This window comes from Gavia stellata, chromosome 25 (assembly GCF_030936135.1).
Source record: "Gavia stellata isolate bGavSte3 chromosome 25, bGavSte3.hap2, whole genome shotgun sequence".
In the NCBI taxonomy this organism is placed as follows: Eukaryota; Metazoa; Chordata; class Aves; order Gaviiformes; family Gaviidae; genus Gavia; species Gavia stellata.
Window position 1 is genome coordinate 9,927,829 of NC_082618.1, and position 18,773 is coordinate 9,946,601.

The 18,773-nt window shown below is 38.6% G+C and overlaps 1 protein-coding gene across 1 annotated transcript in view; it reads left to right on the forward strand.

Moving 5' to 3' along the window:
- Positions 1-17,721, forward strand: part of BRIP1 (BRCA1 interacting helicase 1) — a 119,053-nt gene extending 101,332 nt beyond the window's left edge. The window contains exon 24 of the mRNA XM_059829351.1: positions 17,647-17,721. Coding sequence (XP_059685334.1) covers positions 17,647-17,721 — 75 coding nt within the window. The remainder of the gene's footprint in view (positions 1-17,646) is intronic.
- The last annotated feature ends 1,052 nt before the right edge of the window (positions 17,722-18,773 follow it).

Consider the following 18,773-nt stretch of genomic DNA (forward strand, 5'->3'; position numbering starts at 1 on the left):
AAGACAGAAGAATATTTTTGCAAGGAAATAGTTCTCTTTGATACTAATTAGGAGTGGTTCTTAGGCTCAAAACCAAAGGTACTTTCAGAGATGTAGTTTGCATATTCCTTAAGCTGTTTTACTTAAAAGCTTATATCTAAAGCCACCTCTTCTGGCTTTAGAGTGGAAGGTTCCCCCATGTCATTTAGCAGGACTTCTCTGGTTAAGTGAGAAATACCGATGACAAGGGCAGAAGCACCTGCATCCCTGCCCTTCTGCAGACAGTGAGGACGCACTTTAACAGGGAACGGAGATCAGCGGTGAGATCTTCTGAGGATAGAAAGCCTGAGGCCTAAGAAATAAAAATAAAAAATGTGTTCTTGTTGTTTAGGAGAAACAGTGAATTCTTAAGGAATTAGGCATAGTATTAACAACTACCACAAATATTTAAAATCTGACAAGGAAGGATGTTCTCCCCGTTTTGCAGGGCAGCACCAGTAGTGGGGATCTCTAGCGAGGTTACCTCTGTGAAGTTGCTTTCTCTCACTTTCTCCAGACCTCTGTATAGGAAACCATTTGTTTTGCTCCTGCTGTCATTGAATCAGCAGGAGGTTCTGCCACCAGCAAATCTGAGTTTACCTACCTGAGCCTGTTACTTTCTTCTTCCGCTGGGGCATCCTCTAATAACAGGGGCTTCTCCGTCTCTGGGGTTTGTCCCAGCTTCCTCCCACTCTCCTCTTCCCAGTCCACCTCCAGTACTTACTTCAGCCTCACTCCCTCTGCTGTCCATGAGGTGGATTTTTGCTTTAGGGGACTAGAAGGACACAGGACAACTGTGGGCTTGCAGAGGCGAGAATGTGCTGTAACTGCAGTGTTCCCAAAGGGCGAGAGGCAATCTGAAGCCTACAGAAGTTAGTGCTGCTTCTCGTACCAGTGAAGACTCAGGGAGTGAGTTTCGGTAGAGGCATTTGAAATCCATTTCTTTAAATACATATTCAGGTCAATATTGGCGTTGGTATCTCCCTCTTTTGTTTTCTTTTGGTTTTTATTTTTCTTTTTCCTAGACAGTAGCTTTCTGTTAAATTCAGCTCCTCGGTCCTGGTCATGACTTGTCGTTTGAGTTGACTGCAGGTTCAGTTTTGTGGTTTTTTGTATGGCACAGGGTTTAAGTATGAAACGAAAATTTCAGTTCACTTCAACAAAATAGCTTCCACTGGTTTATTGGAGACTTGAGTTTTATTAATACTGAGCAGCTGTTGGTGTTTTAACTGAGTAGTGCTGGGTGCAGAGCTGGGTTGCAAATTCCAACCTATTTGTGAGCATTCAGTAGAGACTCATATGAATTAATAGGGAGACAGGGCTGGTACTAGGGTACGATGGAGCACAGGTCTCTGACAAGGCAAGAGGCAAGCATCAACCTTCAAAAGCTTGATACAAATAAATTTGTATTTTAATTAAATTACATAGGTTCTATTCCCCTTCTCACCTCCTGATTTGCTTGTTCTGAAACTATTAGTTGTTAAATCTTTGCTTTAAGTTCTAAACAAAATGTAGTCTTGTCTTTATAAATGTTTTATGGCTTCTGTAATGTCAGCACTATGCTCTTCTGTTCTTCAGACACTTTGGAGATCAAGTCATTCAAAAAGGATGCGTATTTAGATCCACCATAACAAAAAGAACCCCACTTTCTCTTTTAACGTCTGTAAATATGTCTCTTAATGTATTGAGATGACTCTGTTTTTTCCTCACAACAATTATATTTTATCTGATTTTATAACATTTTTGGAAGTGGGACAGAAAAACATTACTTTAGTTATCAAACACAGAAGCTATAAACTTAACTTTTCAGATCAGAGTTTTCAGTGAAAAAGCTAACAATTTTTCCTAATAGAAGCTCAGACAAGTCTATAAACCTTTTATAACTTAATGAATGCTTCGCACCAGATGCTGATTCCCTAGGTAAGCAAATCTATAGTTAGTGAGACACAATCTTTTCTCAAGATTTAAGTTTGTTGAAATCAGATTGAGATTTTCCAGACTTGAGAGTGGTCACATTTTTCATAGCTTAACTGTAAATCATCTTTCACTTAGAAGATTTAGAGACAGACTGAGGAGCTAAGTCTTTTAGTTTGCCTTCCTAACTGGTAGAAGCCATTAGATGAGCCTCATTATGGTGTTTCCTAAAGGATTAGATAAAACAGTTTGGTAATGTTCAAAGTAGGACAAATACCATTACAAGTATAATAATTTTATCCTTCCAGTGATTCAGATATAGAATTAGGTGTGATTGCGAGACACTTGGAAATTGCTTGGATTGACAGAGTTGATAATCAAAACATTTTTGCTATGAAATTAATAGTAATAAATGATACTGCCAATAAGCAGTTGTAAAATTTTGAAATTGTGAACTGAAGTATCACAAAATCACTAAGGTTGGAAAAGACCTGTAAGACCGTCAAGTCCAACATCAACCCAACCCCCCCATGCCCACTAACCCATGTCCCGCAGTGCCACGTCCACATGTTCCTTGAACACCTCCAGTGATGGTGACTCCACCACCTCCCTGGGCAGCCTCTGCCAGTGCTTCACCACTCTCTCAGTAAAGTACTTTTATTCTGATACCAATCAAGAGCCAAAAAGTGCAGTTCTTGGTGTCAGCACTGGATCTTGCAATGTGAATAGTCCTGTAGATGTCAACAAGCCTACTCATATACTAAGGGTTTAGAGAAAATAGCCTTTACTTTAGAATTTGTTTTGTGACAATTGGCTGCTTAAATATTTGCTGTATGTGATATACGAGTGAAGACTAGGACCTTTCAATATGAAATGGGAATTCAATTGCTGTTAAATTGTGATAACAACACCTTACTGGCAATTCTGAATGTGTAATGTTTTTTTTCTGGATTGAATGCATTTCAGTTGAGATTTTGACTCCTTTCTTCCTGCCTTACTGAAGCATCTTGATTGCTTCTTCTCGGGTTTTTTGTTTTATTTTTCATTTAAATGGTGAAGTACTCACTACTGAATATGCTGAGGTTTTGTATATATTTTTATTACACCTGCTTTTAATACTCAGTTTGCCTTTATAGTAGTATTAAATCAATTTAATGCAAGCTCTTGGTTAAAGAAATGCAAATTAAATATCACAGATTTTTTTTACAAAATAGAAAGAAGTTTGTAACATGACTGTAGATGTTATATAAACCCTAAAGCAGAACCAAGAGTAAACCTTCTTCTTTTTTCCCCTTCTTAGAGTTTCCCTTTTGGAAGTAAAGAGAACTTCATGAAAATTAATTGTTCTTTTCTTTGTCACATAAAACAAAGCTGAAAGTAAGGTGTAATGGGACACTGCTCACCGACCTTCTTTAAACGTAATGCTTTGTAAATTAAATCCATCAGTGAGAAATATACCACTGTCATATTACATTACAGTTGCTTTATGCATTTTCTTTTTTTGTACAGCCACAAAGATGAAGCAATGACCACATAACTGCTGGTGGTATCTCAACGCAGAAAAGGGGTATTAGTGAGTTAGCCTTGTCAGTCTGGTATCTTCCTTGAAAGAACATTAGATTTCTATTATTTCTTTTAAATAACAATTTAACCTAAAAGGACAGGTCTTGTTATCTAGTGGCTTTCAACCTGGATGTATTGTTTAAAGCAGGAATGCTGCTTTATGTGTGCCGTATAGTGAGATCTGGCTGCAATAAACTCCAAACTCAACACTCTAAGGAAAAGACTCTGGGAATATGATTTAGTGTTCCAGTTATAAGTTCTTTTGCTGGAAAATAGCAACTAAAAGATAATTCTCCAATGCATGCTTATGGATTTCCCCCTCTGTAAAATGGTAGTGTAATTTATTTGAAAGCTGCTTTTGTTTTATTTTTGATAGTATAGAGAAGCTCTTAGTATTATGAGCTTTGCCTGATTAAGTGCGCAAAATGACAAACAAGGTTGTCCTGTGCTCATCTTCTTCCTTCTTTAGGCAGATAATCACCTTTAGAAGCCTGGATCCTATTCAGCTACTCTGTCAGTCAGCAATACCAAGACCCTAGTAAGCCGCATTTATCAAACTAAACACTTGATCTGTATCGGCACATCAGCTGGTGGCAAGGTCTAAGACACAAGATGAAAGTTGCAATTAGGATTTAGGAGGACATTTTATTATCTGAGATTTGAAATAGGTTTTCTTAGTTAATCCAAACATCTTTCCACTCAGATATGTTGACAGAGCCCTTCTGTACATGTACTTACTTCAGCTTAAGTGGGAACTGCAATGGATGTTGCCAAGATTTAATACCTCTAAAAGGAGAATACTTGTCAAGGGCAGGACGCCGAGGGTGGAGTTAGAACACTGCCTACCCTCTGTTTGTACAGTCTTTCTTCAAATGGTATTCAAAAGCCAAATAGCAAGTTCTGGGGCAAAATTTTACTGTCCAACTTTTCCTGAAAAATAAAAACTACTTCTTAATGAAGGACAATTAGTAGCTTAAACAAGATTAGAATATATCCCAGCAGCTTTTATAGGTACGTAGCACATGCAAGTCAGTAGACTGTGTATGAACTCTGCATGCACAATGCTCAGAGAGGGTGGTTTTCCCAAAACCTAAAGGGCAGACTAAAATGCTTACCTTTCTCATGCTCCCTGAAAGTGCCTCCTTACTTTGATAACAATACATGTTTTTTCTTATTGGCATTTGTAGCCCTAACTTAGATATTTCTCCTTTGTACATAAGAAGGACTGGTGTTTGCAGCCAGTGACGTTCAATCATTAGCAGATTGATCCGGCTGGTTCGCAGGTAGTGTTCTTGTGCTGTTCGAGTTGCCCTGCGGTATCGGAGGCAGCCTTGCTGGGCTGTTGCTATTGTCTCCAGCTTTTGGGTGTTGCATGTTTTAATTTGCCATTGTCCTAGAAGATGGAGACTATTCATATACAGAAGGAACTCTGTAAAGATTTTTATCTTCAGTTTGATTTATCAGTGTACAGCTCACCAGACTGTATCTGCCACATCTTTGGTGCTTTGGTGTCTCCAGTGTTATCTGTGAGTTTCTTCTTACTCCACTCTATTTGAAATGGTGAAAGGAAAATATACGCAAATCTTCAAGTTTCATGGGCAGTGTACAAATTTAAGCATGTGAATTGAAATACTGGCTATTTAAATTTTCACAGCAGTCTCTAACTTTATAAATGACAGATAGATGAAAGATACCCTCTCACAGAAGTCCTGAGATTATTATACTAAATGAAATAATTTTTCAGATTTCAGTGTGACTGTACAGCCAGAGTAATTTCCGACGATAAGGCAAAGTTATTCACCTTCACTGTTGAGCAGAGACAGTATTCTGACTGAGCGGTTGTACACTGCACTGCTTGAACAGCAGAGGTCCTCAAGACCTAGCTGTTCATGCTCAAGTGGAAACTGCAGCAATTACATTCCATTAGTCATTTTATAAAACAATTTTGCTCAGGGATTTTGTCATGCAGTTAAACAAAATGGTCATCTTGTTTTCCTTAAGTGTTTTTTTTAATTATTGTGAAATATTATCTGTTATTATTTCTTTTGCAGTGTTGCAGTAATATTTTAGAAAAACACTCGGAGAGTTTAAGTACTCCTCCATCAAGCCTTTTGAAGAAACACACAGCAGTATTTTACCAAAATAGTTCCTGTGCCTCATTTGTCATTAAATGGCAGTGCTGCTGCCTAGAAGCATAACTTTTTTATTATTATTAGAAAACATACAAGCATCTGAAATGTTATGGTAAAATGTAACGCTGCTATCCCAAAATTATCAGTTCATGTTCAATTAAGACTGTAACTAATTTTTACCTCACTGTAGAGATACTAATTCAAATTATTTGAATGTGTACAGCAAGTAAAGAGTTGGCATGGTCTATTGAATTTATGGGCTTGGACAAAACTTAAATATTTATGCACTTACACAGGTAACTTTATTACCAGCCTCTCATTCATAGATTTATAGGAATATCTTACCAAAAACAATGGCATGGACATGAAGTGATAAATATTGAGAGTATTTTTTCTTCTACGTAGTCTGCTGGCTGCGCACCTTGACTAGCTCTGTCTGGCCTGAAAACCCTTCCAACTTTGTTGCTGGTAACTTCCCTGTAACCTGGACAACTAAGCTTTGAATAGAAAGCAAGAATATAAGTTAAAGTAGCTGCAGTTTATTTTAAAATATTTTCCATGATTAAGACATTTTTAATGGCAGGAAACGTGCAGGTTTTGGCTTCATCATTAAATATGCCGGAGAAGAGGTTTTGTGCTAGAGTAGCTGCTAGCTTTGTGTCTCCCCTCACAATTATTTCCAAATTGTCGCACTGCTTACCCATGCTACTAGTATTAACTTGGTTGGTGATTCACACGTTTTCAGAAGGCCAAAAAAAAAAACCCCAAAACATTTAACTTCAAGTTGGTTCACTACTGTCTTTAACCTGTCGTGTTTTCTGGACAATCTCATGATAATGCCTTTTTGTAAAAGCTCTCTGAATGATGGATTAAGATCTGTCTTGGATTTTACGTGGATTAAGTTTTAAATTAACATAAAAGAATAACAATGTGAATCAATTTGATCAAAGAAAAAGTGTCACTAATTATTTAAACAGGACACTTACTACAGAGGTTTAAAGGCAAAGAAGCGGATTTCCCTTGCATGTGGATCAAATCAGAAGTATCCCATAATTGACTCTTTACAAGACCTTGCTGCAGCGTAATGGACTAGATATTAAAGCCTTAAGTATTTAAAGCTAGTTTCCGTCTTTCTCTAAATGGAGGTCTACCACTAAGAGCTATTTTACAAGTCTGACACATTAGCTACATCACTGTGAAATACACTGGGCTCTGGCTTCTCTGGTCCGGAATTTCAAGAGCTTTCAATAGTTAAATGGTGTGAAATGGGTAGCATTGAACCTGTGAGAAGGAATGAGCATCCTAAAAATAAATTCCAGATGGGGATGTCTGTTGGAAAGGAACAGAGATAGTGGATGTTCCTCTTTTATAAGCCTTTAATTAATTTTATCTTTGCCACCTATTTTTAATTTTGTTGGTGCCTCTTGGGAAAACTCCCTTGCTGGGAACAATAGCTCTCAAGGCACGTGAGCCTTTTTTCTTTCTGAGTTCTGAAGATGTAGTCTTCTGCGTTTATCTCTGTTTCAGAACTGGATCAGATGAATGCCATTACAAATAAAATGCTGGTTTGTATATGAAGGAATATTGTATTTTGTTGTCTAGGGAGCACATGCCAGTTTTCTTCTGGAGGGCATGCAGTAAAGTCATTCCAAAAAAAGAGACTGCCATCTTCTTGTCCAGTCCTTGTTTGCACAAGGAGTATTGCATGACTTTTACACTGTCAAAATATTAGCTATGTTATTCCTAAGGCAACTAAAGGTAGTACAGTTTATCCAATCTTATAAAAACAATCACAAATAAGACAGGAAAACATGAAAACATTGTAGGTACACCCATTAAAGAGTTTACAGGATTGAGCAAATAATTTTTCCTTTTTTTTTTCAGTATTACTAAATATAAAATGGTAAGTGTTATATTAGATAAGATTTCTGTCAATATAAACTTTTATTTGTATTGGTCTGATTTAAACTGTTGCTGTGCTTTGCGCTAGAAGTCAGTGAACATCCTCCATACTCTTCATTTTCCATTAATCTACACTCCAAGCAGTCTCTCCCGCTGTGTACCCCAGCCTTTACCCCAGGCTTCACCTTTTCAGACAGCCCTATGTATGTGGTACAGTAATGTTACACTGATATAAGAAAGTTATGATGTGCTGTGTTTCTTAATCAGTTTCTTTTTGTATGGAAATAATTCGTATCTAAATATTTCTTTACTATAGTGGTTTATACTAGATAGACTTATAGGATAATATTACTTGGCATGCAAAATAATCCTTAGTATGATCCAGAATTTACTTTTAGCCAATGTATGTCTTCTAATGTCAGGTAGAAATCAAATCATTCTGAAATCAACTGGAGATCAGTCAGAGAAGGAGCCTCGTGAAGGAAGAAATTTCGTCCCATAGGCACAATTTAAAATTCCAAAAGATGTGAAAATTTTGAATATCTTAACTTCAATTTGTCACATCTGTGACTTCAAACCAGACATAAACAATACTGAATGAATTATATTTTTGTGTTTCCTCAAAATAACATTGTAAATATTAAAGCCACAAATTATACTTTAAAATGAGACTGGACGTTGACTGTGATTACTCTGAAAGATGAAGGATTTGATAAACAAACATCAAAGTATGCTACTGAACTGTTTCAAAGGAAAAGTACTTTGTAAAAGTTAGTCAGAAACTTTGGCTTACAGATTTAACTGTTCCTTTTTGTGTAGGTGAAGAGAGAGCGCCAAGTTTTCAAGTATTTATTTTAACAATTATTCCTATGCTTGTCATCTTCTCTGAGGAAAGGACCTCCCGTATTTTGGTTAAGCCATGTGTTCGTCGTGGGAATGTTGGGGTTTCTTCATTCAGCTGCAGTCAAGGTTTGAGCTGCTAATAACAAGTAGCTTAACAAAACTTCATTTTTTGTATTTGGCAGGTTGACATTGTCCGCCCAGCAAGGCTACTGCTAGGGTTAGAGTAATATTTTCAGCGAACAGTGTTTCTGCAAAGCGATTTCAGTTTTGTGCAGTCTAACCACACACATGATCGAACGTACCCAGCTGACCACATCCTCTCCAGCCCTGGCAGTCAGGGACAGAACCCATCTTTTCGTAGTCTAGACAGGGCCTAAGAAACAGATTTATCTTTGTCCGAGTGATTTTAGGATTTCTGCTCTTTCATCCAGATTGACTATACACAACACATCCGCCGACGCTGGATCAGTTCTCTGCCTCTCTACAATGCCCAGGTAAATGGGGTTTACACAGTGGTGTAGGATGGCTGTTTCAGGGGACACCAATGGAGCGGATCTCCACAATTCCCACTGCAGACCCGGAGCTGCAGCAGCTCCATAACATCTGCAGTCCCCCTGCTTGGGGTTGTATTCGTATTCGTGGCTTGCATCCCTCAATTTTCCCCTGATGACTTCAAAATGGAACAAAATGGCCTTCCTATGGCACATACTTTTACCAATGGCCTTCCAACTTTCCACATCCTGCTCCCATGCCATTGCGGAAATATTCTAGCTCTTCCACTGCTTGGACTGTAGGGGTCTGAGTTGTTAAACCTTTTACATCTCAGTGGTGAAAGTTGTATATCTTTCTTAAAATCTAGTATTCTAATAGTTAAGACTATTTAAGAGAAACCTCTTGACTTAAATCATGTCAGAAAGAGATACTTAGACCCTCAAGGGTCCTGAGCATCATTGTACCAAAACAGAGCTTGTGAGTTGCTGTTTCTTCCAAAGAAAGTAAAGCCAAGCAAACCCTTAACTCTTAACTTGGTTTTAAAATCTTACCACTCTAATTTTTCAGTCATGAGATTTCTGCCTGAAGAACTTTTCTTGGGCTATCTTTGTTTTACACCAAAACAAATATTTTTAAAAGTCCTTTTTCCATTGATTTTTCTTACCCAGAAAAGGAGCTAGAAGCTAATAAAAGGAGAAAGGCTCGTCCAAAGAAAGCACTGTGGCTGTTGTAGATTTGCAGAGCTGGTCTGGGGAGCAACAAGAGCTGCTGTCAATCTCCTTCCCTTTCCTCATTTGCCAGGCACAGCTGGAGAAGACCTGGGCATGTACCCATGCTGGGGCTCCATTCCAATAGCATCCAAATAGAGAGATTAAACTAACATAAACATTAATTTATGTTTAAAAATTAACCTAAGTAACCAACAAGAAACATATGAGACTAATCGTAAAGAAAAGCCTGACCTCCACAAAAAGAAAAATAAACTCTCTTGCCAAAGACTCTTTCCCCAGATGCATTGATACTTTCCTTCAGCTCACCAGGTTGCATCAGAACTGATTTCATATTTTAAAAATTAATGTTAATTTTAAACTATGTATGTGTGTATATGCTTGGAGCACCCAAAAAGCTTACTGAAGTAGATAGCACAAAGTATAATAGGTACCACTTGTTCAGAAAACATATGGAATGAAGGCAGAGGCAGGATCCTCTATTTCTGTTGGTGACCGAAGTTTGCCTGAATGTAACCTCCACTACCAAAATGTTAAAAATACCCTCATCTCTCTTTTGTCTATGTACAAACATGAAAAGAGCTACTAAAATAATTAATTTAAAGGTATGTAAACTAGATATACAGATACGCAGACTTTAAAGATATGTAGACTAAGTAAAGCAGCAACATGCTTTGTACCACATTTTAAAACAATATCGGCCGTAACTGATAAAGGGCGGGGGGGGTGTATTACCTTATAATGATCTCCTAATCCAGGCTGAAGCCAGGGCATTTAAGTTTCACATACCAGTTGTATTTCCAAAGAAAAACGCTAGAGCACAATACCACCAAGCTGTTCCTTGTCTGTCAGGCAGACTGTAGACAGTTTTGCTAACTCTACTGATGTGTCCAGCATGGAAAGCATAAGCTTGTATAAGCATCGACTTTCTTCTAAATTCGCAGCCCTTTGAAAACTTCTAATTACATAATTATTGATGTATCTAGATGTGTCTTTGTTAAGATTTGTTCATATGCTGTCTTTCCATCAGCTTCCATCTTATTCTCGCCTTGTATTCAACTTTTTGTTTTGGTCAATAGCGTTTCAGTCCTGTCTTAAATCGTTATGGCAGCATTTGGTGTTTACAGGAAGTTCTGTGGAGAACCACAGAGGTTTTCAAATCTGAGACAAGCAGCCTGCTTGTGATTTGAAACAAAACAATGCCTTTTTTTAGCTTTGGTTTAATTTCTAGGCATTCTATAAATGCCCTTAGAATCTACCAAACTATGCGAATGTAAATTTATGAATAATATCCTCAAGATGCAAGTAAAATTTGCTTATGTCTTTAAGCTGTTAGGCTCTCTTAAAGATTGCAGCCAGTTAGTATGCCCCAGGCTCTGCTTCCCTCGATCCAGCATGCCCTTTAGAACATTAATTTAATTGTGTTAAATTTCCTAGGGGTGTTAATGGAAGATGTTAGAAGGAAAGGTATGAATCCTGGTTCATAGTCACAAATGTTTTATTTCATCTCCAGATAGATTATTTTTAAGAAATGTATAATTTGGTTTCCATTTCCTCTCCATTTTATTTAAAAGAAAAAGCTTTCTGCATTGTTGTTTGCTGCTGCAGTTAATCTGTGCATTAAGAGTAGCAAAAGTTAATCTTACAGCATAGAAGGCTTGCATGCTACTTGGAAAGTTTAATCCATCATCCTGTGTTTATTTGTCAGCTGTTTAGATTTCATTCACTTCGAGTCACAATCTTTTCTCTCCAACTTGTGTGTGAAGTCTGAAATAAGTTCAAGATGTGTGTGTATGCATGTCTCAACTTCTATTCTGACAATCAAAGATTGACTCATTTCTTTCTTGGTTTTCCTGAAGAACGTGACTGCAAATCAAGATGCTTGGGATGGGAAAAGTAACCATAACCCCCCTAACTATGTTTGGAAAGCTCAGGTTTAATACACGCAATGCAGACAGATCAGATATAGAGCCAGTGCACACCATTTAGCTAGCTGGTTTGAACGTTGTCATCTTAAACATTTCTGATGAAAAATGGCTCTGCCTTTTTGCCCTTCTCCCTCCTACTTTCCCTTTATATATATGTGTGTGTGTATATATATGCGTGTTGTAAAAGATATGTTGATGGGAGGCTACTAACGTAGGTGACCGGTTAGAGTATTCATGTGCAAGTAAAACTGTCCCATCTTTTTTCAAATCAGGGTTATAACATATCGTGTTAGGTATAGTATTTATGTGTATGATGTTTCAGCTAATGAAATGCTTTTTAGTCCCTTATCATCATTGCCAATATTTTCTTATTATTATCACATTCACAGCAGGTCAATAGTCTTTATGCCTGTGTAAACTGACAGATTACCCTAAATATTACTGAAGGTTGCTCCTTTCTCCAGTCCTGCATGGGCTGATCTGTAGCTCTGGTATCAACAAGTTTCCAAGCATGGTTTTGGATTGAGTTTCAAATTGAAAGCAAGACCCATATGCTCAGTCCCACAGTTCTTCCCAACCACAATGCCTTTGCGCCCTGTGGGAAGTGCCACTCGAAAGGAACGGTGTCAAAGAAAACCTCCCATCTTTCAGCTGATGAAAGCTGCTCTCTTCCTGGAGCCAAGTCAGTGCAATAAGCTTCAGAGGACTGCAGGCTTCAGTACTTTGTGAATCCCAGTTGTTGCTTTTCCCTGTAATCAGCCAGAAAAGGTTTTGAAAGGCTCCAGGATGAACTGCAGAATATGGCTCGGCCCATCTGCCCCAAAGCCATGTGGCTGAAACAGGATGAGATAAAGGAGGAATCCTACCATCAAAATGGACTTGTTTAGGCAGTACAGCTGACAGGTGAGTACCACAGCTGTCAAATACTTGCTTGCCACAACCAGTATATTTCTGCTGTTAATATTAAAAGTGTGTCAGAATTTCCATTATAAACCACTTATTTTGTGGGTTTATAGCTTTGCCATAAAAATACACCTTGGTTTGAGTCTTGGCATACAGCCATTTGGCTTCTTGTAACACAATATTAATTCAGAACATCCAGACAGTGCTTTTAAACACCAGTATCTGAAAAGTTGCTTCTCTTTCCTTTTTTTCTCAAGTACCTCGTTTTCTGCAGGATTTGCAGAAATCAAAGATGGCCAGATGTAATTTCAACAAGAATCTGCAATGTCTGGAAGCCCTTTTTGGAAGGACTGAGACCTGTGATAAGAAAGAAAAATCTGGGGACATCTACAAGACTCCCTGGCCAGATGGGAGGGCTGGATACAAACCTCCAGGGCTGAATTGACAAGATCACTGTCTCGTACAGCAATCTGACTGCCATCTCCCAGCAAGCTTACCAGAAGACAGTAGAAAGCAGGAAAGTTTTGGCCAGCCTGGAACTTCCCAGCACAGATGAAGATATAAACTAAAATATCAAATTTGGAATGAAATCAAAGACTCTTAGATCACATTTGAAGTCCGTAGCATAACAAAACGATTGTCAGTCAGTCGTCTCTGTGAGATGGGAAATTAGGAGAAAAAAAAAAACTTGTAACTTGAAATTTACAGATACTCAGATGGGATATTTCAGATCAGCTCAAAAAATATCAAAACCTCTACTTCTGAGCTATGGGCTTCAGGAGGAGCACATATGGTCTGTTCAAATCACAGCCCTGATGAATGACTGGAAAGATGGACAGAAACTGGGGCTCCTAGCAGCCAAATCCTGTAACTCAAGTACTGTTTATAAAATGAATGATGAAAAGGGGCGATCCTAATCTGATCCCTGGCCTTACTGTACAATTAGGAAAAGTGATAATCTTGGTTTGTAAAACAAGGAAAATTGGCAGCTGTGGAAAAATTAAAGGAAGTAGTTCAGTTAAATATTAGACTTATGAAAAAATTGGCGATAAAAACTGTTCTGAGGCTGGCCAGGACAGAGCCTCAAAATGTCTAGGGAAAGTTCTTCAATCAGTTCAGGAAATATGAAGACATGAAGCTGAAAGTGCTGAGCTCCAAAGGAATGAGGATAAAGCTTATAGCTTTTCTCTAGATTTGGTCCGTTTACTTTTTGAATGTATATTAGGATCTGTGAAATGAATGGAATAAAGTACCCTTTCTCCAACTGAAGTTATTGGGCTAGGTGGACTGAAAAAGAATAAATTGGTCTTGAGCAGGGAGAGTGACTGCTGGCAAACATGATGCATCCAAAAGGTGGGAAAATTGATTTTGAAAATTCATCCTCTTCTGAGCAAGAAATGTAAGGAAAATGATGGATGAGCTATGGAAGGATTTGGATTTCATTATGGCTAGTAATAGAGTAATACATGCTGGAAGTATTGTCTTACAAATTAAATCTCCGGAAATTTTCTGGAATTATGTGGCCCAGGTGAAGCGTAGTGTTTGTAGATAACTGATTTGCACTGAGCAGATTTTCCTAGTACAGCAGTGAACTAGCACAGCAGCTACTTGTTGCAGTATCTTTTTACCCAAGTAAAGGTAGAGGTATGGATATCATATTTTAAGGGCCAAGCCCTCGCAGAAACCTTAGCTGCTTAGCTGCTAGAGCTGAAGGAGAGGTTAATTTTTTCTTGCACTAAGAAATTTAAATTCTAAATTCATTTAAATGCAGAGCTGCAGAATGTTCTCAAGTGATTTCCTCGCAGCATTGTGATGCTGTAGGTAGGTATAGTTGTTCTAGCTTTAACCCAGCTAGCACCGGTAACTAATTTTGAAAATACAACAGCTCAGAGACTAATACAAGTCATAAAGGTCCACTAAGTATCTCCAGGCTACACTGAGCTTGCGAGCCTCTACTGAAGTTAGAGTCGCCATTGCTGTTGGTACTTGTGTTAGCAGGGATAAGACACCGCAGCTGTGCCACAATTGCAATGTCGGTGTACCGTTTAGAGTCCCTACAAGTTTTTTGCCAGTTAAAAAACAGTTCTCTGGACCCAATAAATATACAGCCTGCACACAGTGGTCTACCACAGACTGATTCTGAGGGAAACCAACCCATTACACCGCACCTCGCTATTTAGCAAAAGCAAAGTGGTAAGAAGTGCTACCGGGCATCAAGGAAATGAACCTGGAAGGGATAAGTGAGCTTTCAACAATTTTTGGACCTCACTCACAGTTCTGATTAAAGTCAAATGGTGGCCCGAACAGATCCTGCGGAGCCAAGTAACAGGAAAAGGGGGAGGGAACAGCTTTCAGAGCAGGACAAGACCTACTGCAATTTAAAAAGATGTCTTTTGGCTCAGCACCTGCTGCGTTATAGGGAATGGGGAGAAGGTATGGTACAGCATGCCTGTTTCAGATTATCTCTAGATGATATCTTGGTATGAAGTAAAACATTTGAACAGGAACTGACGTATTTACAAATGGTCTGTAATACGTTGAAAGTCATCAACCTGAAATCAAATCCAAAGACAAGTGAATCACTGCAAGCAGAAGTAATTAATTATGAGTACACAGCCAGCCAGGGAATAGTTTTCACAGACAAAAAGAAGATGGAGGCAGGACAATCCTGACCAGCTCTCCAGACAATGGCAGTCAGGTAAAGGTTTCTGGGGTTTTTTAAGGATTACTGCTACTACTATTTCAGGCAGTTTATTTGTGGCTTTGTTAATATTGTAAAACCACTGCATGAGTTTGGTGAGAAGGAAACAGTCTCAGTGGCTAGCATCGTGTGATTTAACATTTTCGGTTTTTAAAAAAAGCTCTTGTAACTGCTCCCATTTTAGCCTCCCCAGGTTTCAAACGCTTTTCAGGCTGGACACAGATGCTAGCGCTTATGGTCTGGGGGCAGTATTGACAAAGGAAATCAAAGGACTTGAGAGGATGGTGGCTTATTACAACAAAAAGTTTATGTTCTCAGGAGAGAAATTAATATTCTGCTCAAAGAACATTTGACAGTGGTTAAATCTATAGAACATTTTCACTGCTGTTTCTTTGGAAAAGGATATATGGTTTGGACAAATCCTCGGCAGGCTGCAGGGACTCTGAAGGGCGCGTTGCCTCCTGATCATAGAAAGGAGGAATGTTGTGCTTCCGTGGCGGGAAACAGGCTTGAGCACAGGTTTATCTAGAGAGCAAGGCTGGAGGTTCGTTACCAACGCTGCCCTATCCCAGAACACGAGGAACAGGTCGCCTGGGGAAACCCTGGTAGTAGCCCAAAGCCCAGTTGTCAAAATGGCTCTCCTGAAAGTCTGAGTTCCATCGGGACAGGGAGCTGGAGCGGTGGGCGAAGGCATCGTCTCCTTTTATGGGATTCCTGATGTGGGCAGAATTATGGGCTTTTTTTTTTTTTTTTTTTGTAAACAAACATAATTGTATTGAAGAAACACATGGCTCTATCATTCATTATTTTCTCCTGATGTAAGTATGCGGCAATAAATTGAATTTTATTAATTTGTTAGTGTTCAAGGAGGTATGCTGCTACTAAATTCTCCATCTCTGCTGTTAGATGAAGCAAAGAAAATCTGTAGTGTAGTGAAGGACTGATACAATACCATGTAGCTGAAGCATATGTGGTTTTATATCTACCTAGCTACCTCTAAAATATCGTCATGGTTTCTTTGGTCTTTGCGTGTGAACGAAGTAACAGACTGATAATTTTCTTGCTACAATAAGCCAAGTGCTATGAAATTTTGAGGGGTTTTTGCTATAGCAAACAGAGACTGAGCTTTAAAGTTTTTCTATCTAAAGCCATGGTTTCCTAAATATCTTGGTTTTCTACACCTGAACAATCACGGAGCCGTCATGTTCCATTTCTAGCATCTCATTGACATGTGCAGCAGCAGACCGTGATACCAGAGATACAGAAGCAAAGGCAAATAAGTGCAAGGGTTTAAACGCATTTATGTCACACAGATATCTCAACTTCTGGACATCATAGGCAGCTGAAAACTCAAAGGACAAAAGCTAGGAAAGTGGGTACTTATGAATAATCTGATTTTCACACTGTTGTTTCATTTTAAAGCTATTTGAAGCTTTCTTCAAGCAGTAGGAGGGATCAAACACTGGAAAATCAGTTTTTCATCACTTTGTAAAACCTCTATTGAATGAACTTGCATCTAACTCAGTGGTACCGCTGGGTTACTATGGGTTATCCAGTAATACTGACCTACATCAGCAGGGCTACATTTCATGAAACATGAAGCAGGGCTGGTTTTTTCATGTGTAGGCTGTTGATATCTTTTTTTTATACAGCATAAGTGCCAGGTACATTTTAAAAACAGGAGTGGGAAGGAGAGCATCAGAAAGCTGGTTCTGAATGTGGGAAGCCCTCCTGCAGACACAAGCACATTACCATTAAATGGCAGACTCGGTTAGCTGTTATTTGTGCCTGATACTGGGGCCTCTGAATCAATGACCCCAGATATGTATGTACTTGGGAGGTGCTTGGACTCTGGAGTCACTCGAGGCAGAATTCAAAGTAATTTGTGCTTTAAAATTTGACCTGTTGGGGGCTGTAAGGAAGAAGGTTTGAGGTTGCTTGATGCTTCTGATTTGTGTGACTTGGTCTCCATTCTCATTTCACCTTTCTTGTGCCTGCTTAGCTACTCAGTGTAACAGCTACTCCTCAGAGTGCTCTGTCCTCCGGCGGGATCCTCGGGGCGGAACTGTTAGGACCCATGTAAGCACATGGAGCTCACTCATGTCTGTACTTCGTGGGCTTGGTGCAGGACACTGTGATGAGTGCCATGCCGAATGTCAGATTTAGATGATTTCTTCTGGATCCCTTTAAAGTCCATTAATCTTTGCAGACCTGGGACTTTAACGGCTAATGGTCCATTCCAGCAAAGTGCTGAGCTCCCTCAATTCAAAACATCTTGCAGAATGAGGCCAAAGACTATGAGTTAGGAAGAGGTGTGAGGAGAGCTTTATTAGTATGGCACATATTTAACCCATAGGAAAACCCACAAATTTTACTCATTTTAAGTGTCTTTCACACTTTTTGACTATTTGAAATAACCACATTTGTAAAAACTTCTTTTAATGAATAGAGCTCTTTATGTACAAAGGCAAACCTTTTTTCCCCCGAAGTACAGTACTTTTAAAATACTATTTCTTTTGTAGGTCTGGCTGCTTCCATCATCTGTTCATTATTGCTTACTGCTACAGAACCCTCAAGAACTGAAAACAGGCAATTGAGATTATACTTTATCTTAAAAGATTTTTGCTGATCCATACCACATATTCATCAGGACTAATAAGACAGATAAGTAAAGGACTTTGTTATTTAATGCCAAGTCTGATAAAGCTATTCTTCAGCGCAAGCGGAGAGGCAGTACAATCTTTGTGTCTGAGTGATGGGAAAGAGCTACCTGGTTACAAATTCTGGCCCCACTGAAGTCAGTGGGGTTCTGCCATTTGACTTCAACAAAGCATGTTTAAAAGAAATATTTCACTGGGACTGTTGTCGGACTGCTTGTAAACATACAATTTTTAAATTTACTTTCCTTTTCACATTCGAATGTTTGTTTACCTTGCATGCACTTCAAAGTAATTTGATATAAAAAGTTCTCACCAATTTAATTTTAATTCAGGTTGGGTTTAAATTGGTTCATTTTTTGTTTCTTGTGCATTTAGAGACCCCCACGTTGCAATGTCTGAGCTAAAAACATGGTAGGGGAGTGTTCGCATATTTTGTATTGCTGGGATTTAAACTCAATTAAAGAAAAACAGAAATGAAAACATTTGCATTTGTTTATGTAATTAAAAAAATCATATAAAGTTGGGCCCAAGCTAGCGAGCATATCCCCTTAATGAACACAAACCTTCACCTTTTTTGCAAGCACACCATAAATGGAGAGGCATACATGTCATATCTACCATATCAATGTCATTTTAGAGTATGTAAAAAAACACTCTATTTGTCTTAGGAAATATCGAAAACTTTTATAGGGAATTCGGAAAATATTTTTTGGCTAGCATGAAAGGTAAAATCCTGCAGCACAAAGTACAGACATGGGCACAGAGACTGAACAGACGGGCTGCTGTAAAACAACCATTTAATAAGGCATTAAAATGCCATCGACTTGGACACATAAAAAAAAAGCTATGAAAACAAATGCCTTTCAAATAATTAGGATCTTATGCTTGAGAGCAGTGTTGATCTCTATGCAGAGATTTTCCTGCTGAAATCAGACCAGTCTAAGTCTGATCGTCTAAGGAAGGAATTAGCAGCGTATAAATCGGCTGCT